The sequence below is a fragment of the Carica papaya genome, chromosome 5 (assembly GCF_054855325.1).
Source record: "Carica papaya isolate Zhongbai chromosome 5, ASM5485532v1, whole genome shotgun sequence".
In the NCBI taxonomy this organism is placed as follows: domain Eukaryota; kingdom Viridiplantae; phylum Streptophyta; class Magnoliopsida; order Brassicales; family Caricaceae; genus Carica; species Carica papaya.
Window position 1 is genome coordinate 2488664 of NC_142313.1, and position 13355 is coordinate 2502018.

The window sequence follows — 13355 nt, forward strand, 5'->3', positions numbered from 1 at the left end:
AAGAACTACAATAAATTTATTAAATTTTACTAAAAAATTTATTTTTTCAAATTATTAAGAGATATGATACGTTATTGAACTTAGAACTAAAAAATTCTTAATAGAAGAAAACACCATCTAACTCTGAATTAACTTTTTATAGAACAAAGTCTTGATAATTATTCATTCAAATGATAATATATTATATTATTATGTTAATTATATCATAAACTTCAATAATAATAAAAAATGTAATCCACACTCCTAAAAAAAAGGATTAAGAAAAGAGAAGAGAAACGAGAAATCGAACATGGAAGGATCAGAACAAGACCTTGATATGTCTGGCACGTCAGTTAACGAAAATACAAGCTCATCAGTCATCAGCAATGGCTTCTACGTCTCTTTGAACCATTAACAACTAGCACAGAACTCAAAAATCAGTAGCACGTTTGCACAGCACTGTGTCTCCACTTTCATCATCTTCATCATGCACAGGTTTCTTTCAATTCTCCACGCCAAAACCCAATCTTTCAAAAACCCAACACACCGTCAGAGAATTTATCCTCATCTCACTTCTTTACTCTCTTCAAATCCCCTTGCTAATCCATCTGGGTCTCCTCCAAACCGCTTGCATCCTGCAAATTCAATCCAAACTCCAAATGGGTTTTCCTGCTTTCCTCATTCGAATGGAAATTTTACATTTTTAAGGTTCCAGAATGGTTTTGATCGATTGTTTTCATCTGGGTATTTCCCAATTCGTTTGACGAGATGCAATGGGATTGGGAAAGGGTTTTCGAGGAGTTTCAGCGGTGGAGCGGATAGAGAGTTTATCGAGTATGACGTTGTGATCGTTGGGGCTGGACCGGCTGGTTTGTCAGCAGCTATACGCTTGAAGCAATTGTGCCGTGAAAAAGATGTTGATTTGTCAGTTTGTGTTGTTGAGAAAGGAGCAGAAGTTGGTAGGTCATGATCATTGGTCTTTGGTAATTATCTGCTTTAAGTTTTATGATATTGCTACTTTGTTAATCATCTTGTATGTGCTTAAAGATTTGGAATCTTGGTGTAAAAATAGAATTTCTTTGTAGTTCTCTAGACATATTTTGGCAAAAGAAATTGTCATTTTTAAGAGGGAGGATGAACCGTAGAATATCAAGTTAAAATATTTCTGTGGGTGTTTTGTTTTTTTTTGCAAATATTCCATAAAATTCTTTTCTGAATCATTAAGTCTTTGGCTCAGTCTATTGAGAATTGCTGCTCCCTATCATTGTTAATTGAAGTTCTGGAGTTTGCAGTGACTACAATAATTGCTGTATGGTTATAGGTGCTCATATCTTATCTGGGAATGTTTTTGAACCTCGAGCACTGGATGAACTTCTTCCTCAATGGAAACAAGAAGAGGTGTGTCTCTTTTGGTTTCAGCTGATAACTGCGTCTAGTCTGGACTATGCTGTGTGATTTATAGTAACTTAGGTTTTTTTTTTTTTTTTAATATGATAATAATTCAATTCATGACAACAGGATGGAAGTTAGTTTCTAGTATTTTTTTACTATAATGATGTGATTTATGGTGACCTTGGACGTGAAGTTGAGAATCAGTTGGTTCATGAAAGGGAAATGGGTCAATTTTTTTTTCCTTTTTGTGGTCGAAAGAGATGGATGAACTTCTTTCTTCCTTGTTATGCTCATGTTGCCCACATGAGAAAAATTGAGCCCTCGACTTGGGGCTTTCTTATGGTGAGACCAGAAATTTTTTAACTTGGTTGGTTCTTTAACATGCTCCTGTTTGGGTGTAATCTAACTAATGAAATTTGGGATGGAATCATTACCCTTGAATAAGCTCCACATTAGCTGTTGAACCCTCTGTCCTAACTCTTTGTAATGAATAAAGATTTTGTTTAAGCTTAATTGGTTTAGGGGATTGTCTCCATGTCGTGTTGTTTTTTTTCTTTTCTCTTGGGAATTCTGCTCTGTCTCCCGAACTTGACTTGGACTATTTCAAGTTTTGTTGTCTGAGAAATTTGGGCTTGGTTGGGTTTCTGCGCTTGTAATCTAAAAAAAGAGTTCTTCAATATCATTCCTCTGGGTTATTTGGAAAGAAAGGAATATGAGAATTTTTTAGTGTGCTTGCTCTCCTTGTAGATTTTCTGGTCTCTGATCTCTTGTAATTATTTTTGCATATAGGTGGTGCCCCCATGGTTCAATTTAGTTTTTTTTTTCTCCTTTTTCTCTCAAAAAATAAAATCTTTATTTTTCTACCCTCAGTAGATAAAGCAACAATAATACATATTTTCTTTATTCTCAAAAACTGTATTACAGTTATGTCATTGCATTGATTATTTTCTTTGTAAATCTTCTCTTTGCTCTTATCTTGCTATTATTTGCAGGCACCAATCAACGTCCCTGTTTCTTCTGACAAATTTTGGTTACTTACAAAGGATCGTGCATTTTCACTTCCATGTCCTTTTGATAACAAAGGAAACTATGTTATAAGGTAGTTATGGAATGCACACTTTTGATGCCTAAAGCATTCTGGTGTCCAAAAAAAATTGCTGATTTTACAAGTTGGGATCTAATTTTCCATGAACATTTTCCTTCAACATCATAAAATGCTGGTCAAGCTGAAAGAAGAGTCTTGTAAAACAGCTATTCTAGCTATTGCTTTACAGTGCTAAAGTGAGGATGACCAAAATGAGGATGGGAGGCTGGTGAAGCTGAATGGAAGAGTTTACAAAAAAGTTAGTTATTGCTTTCTAGTGCTAAAAACAGTATAACAATTATTTAGAAGGAAAAAAAAAAACTGTTTAACAAATAGGATTTCAAGCTTGCTACTTGGGTGTGTAAAAAGGTGAAGGACTGACAGGGATATATTGAGGGGAAGAAATTTAACCAGTTTTGTCATATGCAACAAGCCCTCTGGTGATGCCTCTGTAGTTCCAACTCAAATATGTGAGAGTTAGCATGGGTTAGCGGAAAATATCTGAGCATCGAAAAAAATTTCACTCGAGCTATGGCCTTAAAAATACGCAAGTTTGAGGAAAATGAGTCATTTTGGTCCATATCAGTTGGAAAACTAAAATCATTGGTCAGAAACTGCTTTCCCTGTTTGCATTTGAAACGTTTGTTCCAAAGGGATTAGGAAACTCTTTTATGATGTGCCAAGTTGTGTCCTTATTTCTTACCAAGCTCAGTCACCCCTGTTAGTTACATTTTTCTCCTCCTCCACTATTTTCTCTTGATGCATAGGTTAATTTGCAAATATTTCATTTTTGCATTTAATAGCGACAACCATTTGCTGAAAAGCTTACTATTTTCCACAATGTAACAGTTTAAGTCAGTTGGTGCGTTGGCTTGGAATGAAAGCCGAAGAATTGGGAGTTGAGATATATCCTGGGTTTGCAGCTAGTGAGGTAGTATTGTTCACTTCTATAGTTGCTTGCACACATTTGATTCTTGTATGACAAACCTTTATAATCGTCAGATATTATATGATGCAAATAACAAAGTTATTGGGATTGGAACTAATGATATGGGAATAGCCAAAGATGGTTCTAAGAAGGAGAATTTCCAACGTGGTGTAGGATTAAAAGGCAGGTCTCTCTTTCTCTACATATGTGTGTGTGTGTGTGTGTCTTTATCATATATAAGAAAAAATGCACGACTGGATGTGTGAGTTTACAGACTCATACATACCTTCATCCATGTTCACTAGCATGCTATCATGTCTTTCTAAAGAGTCCTTTCTTCTATCTTCGCCTCTGAGAATCATAAGATGAAAGCCACTTTCTTTGAGATGCTGTTGTATTGCTCCAACTTATGGTTGTATACTTATTGTGGCACCAAATCCAATGTTTCTGTCTTCTTGCCTTCTATCAATGTTATTTCACTCTGCAAATTAATGTTTCACCATTAGTTTGACTTAGCAACTAGATTCAGATGGCTGATTTATTCTTACCTCAATGAAATATCAATATGATATCCAATCAAATCCTTTGCATCTGAAGACCATATTTACTCATTACTGAAGCAATTATCAACTGCTCAGTCAATAGAAATGACTTGATATTGGTTTGACTAATGTCAATCCAATGAACGTTGGCCTCTCTAACTCAGCCAATTGGATGGCCATTTAAGAAAGTGTAATTTGTGTAGTTGAAGAAAACTGTTTCTGTTGCTTTCTTTGTCATTTTAACAAAATTCTTCTCCTGGACACTAACGTAACAGTTTGATGCTAATATGTAGGATGTCTTACACTTCTAGCTGAAGGATGTCGGGGATCATTGTCAGAGGTTTGCCCTGAAAAAAAGCTTTTACTGCAAAAGTTGGCATCATTGAAACTTACATGCTCAAATTATTGAACTAATAGCAACAGATTTTTTTTAATTCCTTTCTAACAGAAAATAATTAGAAGGTACAAATTGAGAGAAAAGGTGCAGGCACAACATCAGACTTATGCTTTAGGAATTAAAGAGGTATCTGACTTTCTACTAATTTTTTTAGGATTTTAACCTTGTATCGATCTAGGATCTTGCTTATGTTGGTTTTTTTTTTACCTATACAAATTATTCTCTTTGAAGAATGACCGGAATCTTAAGGAGAGACTTAAGAAATATCTAAGGAAAGAGAATTTTCTTTTCTCTTTTCTTCTCTCTCTCTAAAAAGTAATTTTCTTCTGGTTATTAGTTGCTGGGTTATAGCAGCTTTTGATATAACAAGCTAGAGTGGATTCTTTCTTCTCTGCTTTCCTTTTCTCTAGTAGGTAATTTTCCCTGGTTATTGGTGGATGGGTTAGAGCAGCTCTTGATATATGAAGTTGAAACAGGTTTGGGAAGTAGATGAGGGCAAGCACAATCCTGGGGCAGTTCTCCACACATTAGGTTGGCCCTTGAATCATAAGACATATGGTGGATCATTTTTGTACCACATGAAAGATAGACAGGTAAGAAAAGTCCTTTTTAAGAAAAATTCATTGTTTTCCTCTGCTATCTTTAGGATTATTGCTGTGGTCACCATCATATAACTCTTCCATGGTCATGGTTTTCTTTATCATCAGTCATAATTGAATCCTTATGGACTGAAATGCAAAATGTGTTATTGGAATTGAGCAACTATGCTAAGGCTTTAAATTTCAAGCATTTTCATGTAGCTGCCCAGTTGAATTATTTTTTCTAGTTAGCTCATTTATTCTTCTCTTTTGGTTGAGCAACAGATCTCTATTGGTCTCGTGGTTGCTTTGAATTACCAAAATCCTTTCTTGAATCCTTATGAGGAATTTCAGGTAAAGTAGATTTCTAGGTCTTTATGTCAAAGTAAATGCGTTGTTTTGGGTTTTTTGATTATTATGCTTGTTTAGTGCTTACGTGAATTTATAATCTTTGACATCAATGGAAAACTTGCAATATTTTGGGAATATGAAATTGGCTAAAACGATTTGATGTCTGAAAAAGGAATCATGAAAAGAAATGACAGTTGCATGGAATATGAGCAGACAAACAACTAAATCGCTGTAGATGTGTCCTGATATAACATGCTCTTGTGCAAAGTTTTCCCTTCTCAAATGACTGCTAACAGAAGTTTATATATATTCAGAGAGCATTTTGATTTGCTTTCCACTTTTAAATGTACTTTTAAGGTTCATCAAATTATTCCTTTATGAATGCTCCAACTGACATTTTGTGCTGCATGGTATTTAGTATAGCATTTATCTCCTTAGTTTCTAATTAGCTTTGGGCTTCTGCTAAAGTGATAAAAAGATCAGATTACTGGAGGTTGAAGAGGGTTAGATTTCAATTTCATAAATGGAAAATGAAATATTTGAAATTAAAGAAGACAAAAGACTTCTGTTCTAGGGTTACTGTCTTGGGTTTGCTGGGTTTAAGTTAGGTAATGGCTGGAAATGTGAGTAAAGAGTTGTGGGCTTGGACAGGTTATTGTAAGAAGAAAAAACATTTGTTCCTTATTCCACTAACTATTTTTTGGATTGTGTGAAATGAAAGAAATGCAAGAGCTCTTGAGGGCACTGAAACTAACATTACAGATTTTAAAAATAGAAGAATCTATACTTTTAGTTCTATTTTGTTAAGTAATGACATCAAAGATTGGGATGATTTTTGGTGGGTCATGAACCACTTAATTCACTTGTAACTATGCTTTGTACATGGGCAGTACCCCCTTGATATCTTTGTGCACAATATTACTTCTCTTATATTTCAAAAAAAGAAGACCAAAGACTTCTGGTTCTGTATATCTAATCCTTACTGTAAGCCCTGAATTTGGGATTTTCACTTCTATGCTTTGCTTTTTTAAATCTGTTATAGAAACTTAAACATCATCCTGCCATCAAACCACTTTTGGAAGGTGGGACTGTACTTCAATATGGTGCTCGCACTTTAAATGAAGGAGGGCTTCAGGTAAATGAACATTTATCTTTCTCCATTTAGGAAAAAAATACTCTCTCTTTTCCAAGTGTAGATGCTACCATTGCTTGTGGCAAAGCTTGAAAAGTAGGAGCATGTTATCACAATTTATCATACACAATCTGCATAACAAAGCATTTGAATTATGGTTCGTGCCCAAGAAAGAGTTAATGATGTGATTATCCTTGTTATTTTATGGAACCAAGAATTTCACGAAGATAGTAAGATCAAGGACAATGTCTTTAGATTTCTTTTCCCCTTGGTCTTTCAATTGGATTTAAGTGGTACATGCAGCTACTTAGTTGTAAGCCAAGTGGACCTCTAATCAGTATTCTAATATAATCAAACTGTTGAATGTATCTGGATTCTTGCAGTCACATTTTTCATTCCTTGTATAACATTAACACTTGCTTGTCATATGTCAAATATGAATATGATGCTAGTTAAATTTCAGTCTGTTCCATATCCAGTTTTCCCGGGAGGAGCAATTATTGGATGCTCGGCTGGTTTTCTAAATGTACCAAAGATAAAGGGAACACACACTGCAATGAAATCAGGTCCCAGCTACATTAATTTTTTAATTTGGTTATCATCCATCATCCTGAAACTTAAACATATTCAAATAATTGTATCTTGAATCAGTATAAGATATCTTTTTCTTTCTCCATAGGAGAAGAAATATTATTAAGAAGGGAGAAAGCTGTTACAAGTCATAATGAGACAATAAGATATCTTCCAGGCAACAAACAGAAAACAACAGAACAAAATAAAAACATTAAGATCGAATATCTTTGATTGGCAAAACAAGAAATTTCAAAGCACCGATAGAATATCTTTGATTGGCAAAACAAGAAATTTCAAAGCAACTTTCCCCCAGGCTCTGTTATTCCTCTCTCTATAAAATTGCCTGATATTTTGGATAAAGAAATTAATAAAAATGCAATCTTCTTCTTCTTGGAAAAGTTCAAATCCAAACCATGCCTTACCATTGTATCACTACTGTTTAAAATATCCCAAAGAGTTGATGTTATGTCACAAGTATGTCTTCTCCAAAGGTACACTGAAGTAGTTCATAATTCCACTTAACAAACCTTAAATCTAAAATTTGAATCTGCAAAAGTTTGTTTATACCATGCGTTGGAAGTGTGGGGTCTCTCTACTTTTTCATTTACATTTTTTTAACTTGATCAATTTCTTGCAGGAATGTTGGCAGCAGAAGCTACATTTAGTGTACTTCATGAAGGTTCAAATATGGAAACATACTGGGACAGTTTAAGGAGTTCATGGGTGTGGAAGGAACTCCATGGAGCTCGGAACTACCGACCTGTTAGTAATACAATTGATTATTGTCTGTTACTTTCTAAAAGTGTTCTAGTTTTGCAGTACATCTCTTATTTTTTAATGTTTATTAGTGGTATACCTATTTGCATTGTGAGCCTTCTAACCATGGGAAATTTTCAAACAACCGCATCTTACCTAAATTAGCTGCTATTTATATTGACCGTATCATAACATTCCTAAGACTATGTATAGAGCAGTTCTCTATAGTATTTGCTAAATAATTGAGTAGCTAGAACACAAAGTACAGGTTATATTTAGTTCAAAAGAGTTAATTTAATAAAATAGATATGAGAATACAGTAACAATGGGTAAGGGGACAGTTTTTGGGTGATTCATGAGGGGGGAAGACAGTTTTTGGAGGAAGATGATAGGGGCTAAATTTGATTTTTTTTTTCTTCAGTGACTTCCTAACTCCCCTTGAAAACCTCATTGTTTAGGCACGTGCAAGAGTGTTATGATGGTTAAGGGATATTCCAAAGGTGCACTAAATGGAAAGTAGGTTCTAGGGAGAGAATGAGCTTCTGGTTGGATGATTGGACGTAAGGTGGGGGTCTCAGTATGCAGTACTTTGGCATTTTTGCTATTGGACAGAACGAAGAAATCACTGTTAAGGAGGCACATACTAAATTCCTTTCCAATGGTACTTGGGACATAGAATTAACCAGGAATCTAAACGACTAGGAGCTAGAGAGTTTCTTGCATCTCCATGGTTTTTTGTCTTGTTTGTCTTATTATCAGTACCTATCCACAAACAGTGACCAACTCGTCAATTCCCCTTCAAAGCTGGTGTGGAAAGTAAAGGCTATTGCCAGCGTGGCCTTTTTGGCTTGGGAAGCAGTCTGGAAGCAGATTTTGACCCTGGATAGGCAAGATGCCAGCGAATGGATTCTTCTGTGCAAGAAAGATGCATAGACTTGCTACCATATTTTCTGTGGTGTCCATATGCATACTGCCTTTGGTCTATGGTTTATGTTATGTTGGGTGTGAGCTGGGTCGTGGATGGTAGTATCCAGGGGTGAGTTGTGGGCATGGAATGGATTTCACAGTAACAAGAAGACTGCCAAGCGTATCTCTCTTGGTACTGTTTGGGTCATCTGGAAGAAAAGGAATAGAAGGGCTTTTAAGGGGGATTGAGTCTGATTTTGACAGATTTAAAGACTTTTAGTTCTAGGTATCGAGTTTTTTTAAAGGCCAACCTCTGTATTCATGCGAATATCACAGGGACCTTATTGATTGTTTGTTAGACCTGTATAGATTTAAGTATATAGGTTTGCACCCCCTTTCGTGCTATGTGTAGTACTTTTTCTTCTAAAGAAAAAAAAAGGAATACAGTAATAATGGGATGAAGTTGGAATACAAGTAGTATTCTAATTTTATTTTGATTTAAGATAATTCAGTTTCCTATTTTTACCTAGTAAATAGAACTCAGAAACTCGCTTTCGAAGAATTCAAATTAGCTAGAAATTGCTTCAAGCATAAATAAACATGAAAATTGTAATCAAATTCTACATATTAGAAATATTCTAGTAATAAATGTAAAGAAATATAATAGGAATTGAACCAAGCATAGCCAATGATGTTCTTTATTGACTTGTCTTATGCACAATAAGACGGGCTTCTAACTGTTGGCGGAATGATGGTTAATGTGCACACTCTTTTGCTAAAACAGGCATTTGAGCATGGCCTAATTCCTGGCTTGGCGATAAGTGCTTTAGAGCAGTAAGATCTTTATCTTCTAATGGGCTTTCCAACTCTCACATTTTCTAAATTGATTTGTCTTTTCTTCAACAAAACCACATTAAAACTGTCTTTCTGTTTGGCAGCTATGTTCTGAAAGGAAGAGCTCCTTTCACACTGAAGCATGGTAAACCAGATCATGCGGCAACAAATGTAAGGACACCATTGTTCAAGAAACTATTAGTCCTAGTTCATAATAGTGCAATGAATTGTGTTAAAACCATGAGTTTGAGCTCTAATAAATAATGTTTTGAGTTAGAAATTGATCTGAAGGTTATGAATTTTCTTTAAAATAAACAAAATTCATTTGACAATTCTCCTAATTACATGTTTTAATTTGCAGCTCGCAAAGTTACACTCTCCAATCGAATATCCAAAGCCAGATGGAGTTTTGTCCTTTGATGTACCGACATCTCTGCACAGGTTTTGTATAGCAGCACTCTTCAATCTCACCACAACACATGTGGATCTTTTAGTTAGATTTATAGTTAGAAATTGTCCAATGAATGAAATGCCAAAAGAACTGATGAACCACAGTTACTAGGAACCTACATTATTTCTTATTCAGCATTTTGTATTCAACAACATGGTTTCTCTTAATAATCTCTGTCTCCATTTACATGCAATAATAACATGTGTTCTGTCAGAGTTGCTTGACATGAGAGGGAAAAGGAGTTGGTAGCTTGTGTTTTTTTTGGCCTGGCCTAACAACCTAAGAATTATACATTTCTTTTGGGAGAAACTTTTCTACCTCTAAAGCCTCTAAAAACCCTTTTGGTTTATCGGGAGAGGTTTTAATGCCCATAGAACACCTTTTAAGGGAGTTCAACAATCACAGCTACTACGAGGGGTTTCAATGAATTTATTCCGGATTGTGAGTTGCAAGATCTTTTTCTTGTGAAAGCCAGATTACATGGTCGAATAATAAGGGAGGGATTTATTCCTCTCGCATTAATCAATTCTTGATCTCTGCTTGTTGGGAAGATAGTTTGTCCGATTTGGTGCAAGAGGTATCTTGAGCCCTTTGTTGGATTATCTGCCGATTATCCTTGATTCTTTGGGCGTAACTTGGGATCCTACTCCTTTTTGTTTACGCAAAATCCTAATTTCTTAGACAATGTAAAGGTTGTTACAAGAGGATGTGGTAGAGGGTTGGGAAGGGTATAAATTTATGGAAAAGCTCTAATACATAAAAGGTAAGCTTTGATGCAGGAATAAAGAGGTGTTTGGGAATGTAGGTTTGAGGAAGAAAGGAACTCCAGAAGAAATATCATATTTTGGATAAGTTGGCAGCTGAGAATCTCACCTCTGAAGATCAATTAAGCAGATTATTTTTGTTAAATTATGAATTTGAGGAGGCCATAGTCAAAGAGGAGATGAATTGAAGACAAAGTCTAGAATTAAATGGGTTAAGGGGAGGGATGCTAACACGAGGCTATTTCACAGAGTGACTAATGGGAACAAAGGAAGAGTGTTATTGATATATGATACCCAAATTCCATATTAAAAAGATCTATAATTTTTGTGTTCCATATAGGTGTTTAAATCACGCACTGCCAGTAACTTGAGCACAAGTTTTTAAGGCTAGTAGGTTGGATAAAAAAAGTTGTTGGGATCTGGTAGTAAGGTTTGAGACCGTACAGATTGTATTAGAACACGTGTCAACTCAATGATTTTGGTTTAGTACAATCTTGAATCTCACTTTTAGATAATGATTTGTAATTGTGAATCTTGATGAGAACACCAAATATTTGAGTGATAGAGATTATAATATTTTAATCCCACATCGAAAAGATATGTGGGTTGTTGAGTTACGTGTAAGGGTTCCAGTCACATGCTACTAATAATTTAAATTTGAATTTTTAAAATTAGTGATTTATAGTTCACGTTATCAGAGCAAGAATTGTTCAAGTCATATACTACCAATAACTTGAATAGTGGAGATTATAAATCTTTCTAAGAAGAGTCTTGTTTGCGGGTTTGTGGGTTATCTGGTTGGAGCAGAATCGTGAGATTTTCAAATATTAGTTTTTCCTTCTCAGTTTCTCCGGCAGAGGATGACTCTTTTAGCCTCCCCCTCTGATTATTTCCCATATCTTCCTGTTTCTTTGCTACAAGTAAATTGGGAGGCGGTATTATATTGATTATTTTTGGTTTTTGGCTGTTTTTGGCTTTATGGTTTCTCTTTTTCTTTTTCAAAAATATTCCTTCTTTTATCCAAAAAAAAAAACTCTGGCTCCATTTCAACAATGACATTTCTGTATTTATTTCCCTAATTTAGGAGCAACACAAATCATGAACATGATCAACCTGCTCATCTTCGCTTGCGAGACCCCAAGATTCCTGAGCTAGTGAACTTGCCAGACTATGCTGGACCCGAGTCACGATATTGCCCGGCCCGTGTCTATGAGTAAGATAGAGTTTATAACAGCTTGATTTCGGGTTATATTACATATATAGACATTTTTCTTTTCTAAATATATATATCTTTCTGTCTTTGTATGAAATGAATTAGATACATACCAGATGAAGGAGGTCAGCTAAAGTTGCAGATCAATGCTCAAAACTGTTTGCATTGCAAGGTAATTTTATGGTAGTCTGAAATTAAGGCTCTTTTTTTATATAAAAGTTAAATTTTAAATTTCATAATAATTCATACATATATATATATATATGTACACAAACATATGCATCATATAGGAGGTGTTCAAATAAACTAACAACTTCTTTTCTTAAAAATATTATTAGTAATTCTTTCTAACCCCATGCTGCATTTTTACTTTTTTTAAAAAAAAAAAGCTATTTTCAATTATTATAGATAAATATATATATATATATGATTATAAAATAAGAATCCAACAACTATTTCACGTATCAGATAAAAACATAAGTGTTACTATTGTTGCACATATCAATATCTAAAGATGGTCGGGGCTACAAAACCGACATACTTTTTGTTAAATAACTAGTACGTCACTCTCTTTTGATAATAAATTGTGAATTCAAACCACGTAGTATGTTCTTGTATATTTTTCTTTGGAGATTGTATTATAAGAAGTCTGTATTTGTTAATTATGTATATATTTTTACTCAAAGAAGATGTTATTCCTTAGATTTATAGCATAGTATATGTATAGTAGTATATGGTTGGAAGTTTTTGAGTAGTGAGGTAATGCTTGTAAATAACAATTTTCAGGCATGTGATATCAAAGATCCGAAGCAAAACATTGAATGGACAGTGCCTGAGGGAGGTGGTGGCCCTGGATATTCACTCATGTAGGAAAACCTTACCTACCTTCTCTCTCTCTGTCACAACAGGATGTTTTGTGGGTTGTAGTTATAATAACAGTAATCCATGGATTTGTAGATTCTTTTATTTATTTTAACACTTTCTGGTTAATTGAGAAGTCATGTGGATTGATTTGAAAAGACATTTTTTCAAAGAGACACATGAATACAAAGTTATAGCACTACAAAAGTTTTAAATGAATCTTTTACAAATGATGTGGGAGGATTAAAAGAAGTTTGTATGGTAATAACTCATGTTTGGATTTAAGAGTATTTTTACTTTTAGATAGTATAAATTGGTGAAGACAAGAAGTTTTAAATTTGTTAGGATGATTCACACCACCATCAATTTTTATAAATTATGAAAAAAAAAAAAAACTGACCTAAAAAAATAATAACTAAAGAGAAATACAATACCCACAAATGAAAATCGTCATTTATGACTAGTCAGATCATCGCTCAACAATCCTTACAGTTGCCAATATAAATCTTCGAAGATTCAGCGGCTATCGCGAACTCTACTTCCGATTTATGAAATGTTGGATTGAAAAATTACTCGAAATGTTTCAGACATATTAGTATCTTTTATTTGATAGA

The 13355-nt window shown here is 34.5% G+C and overlaps 1 protein-coding gene across 2 annotated transcripts; it reads left to right on the forward strand.

The window, feature by feature from the left end:
- Positions 1–227: 227 nt before the first annotated feature.
- On the forward strand, positions 228–12903 carry ETFQO (electron-transfer flavoprotein:ubiquinone oxidoreductase). Of its 2 annotated transcripts, XM_088220184.1 has the most exons (18): positions 229–938; positions 1301–1377; positions 2364–2470; positions 3305–3386; positions 3458–3566; positions 4219–4265; positions 4374–4448; positions 4799–4915; positions 5186–5254; positions 6294–6386; positions 6847–6949; positions 7594–7718; positions 9403–9452; positions 9557–9623; positions 9814–9893; positions 11752–11880; positions 11986–12052; positions 12667–12903. In XM_088220184.1, the coding sequence occupies exons 1-18, from the start codon at positions 467–469 to the stop codon at positions 12748–12750; spliced, it is 1953 nt and encodes a 650-aa protein (XP_088076310.1). In that variant the 5' UTR covers positions 229–466; the 3' UTR covers positions 12751–12903. The 2 variants fall into 2 exon arrangements, with proteins under 2 accessions (XP_088076311.1, XP_088076310.1); XM_088220185.1 differs by lacking the exon at positions 6294–6386 and having other exon boundaries at positions 228–938.
- Positions 12904–13355: the final 452 nt, after the last annotated feature.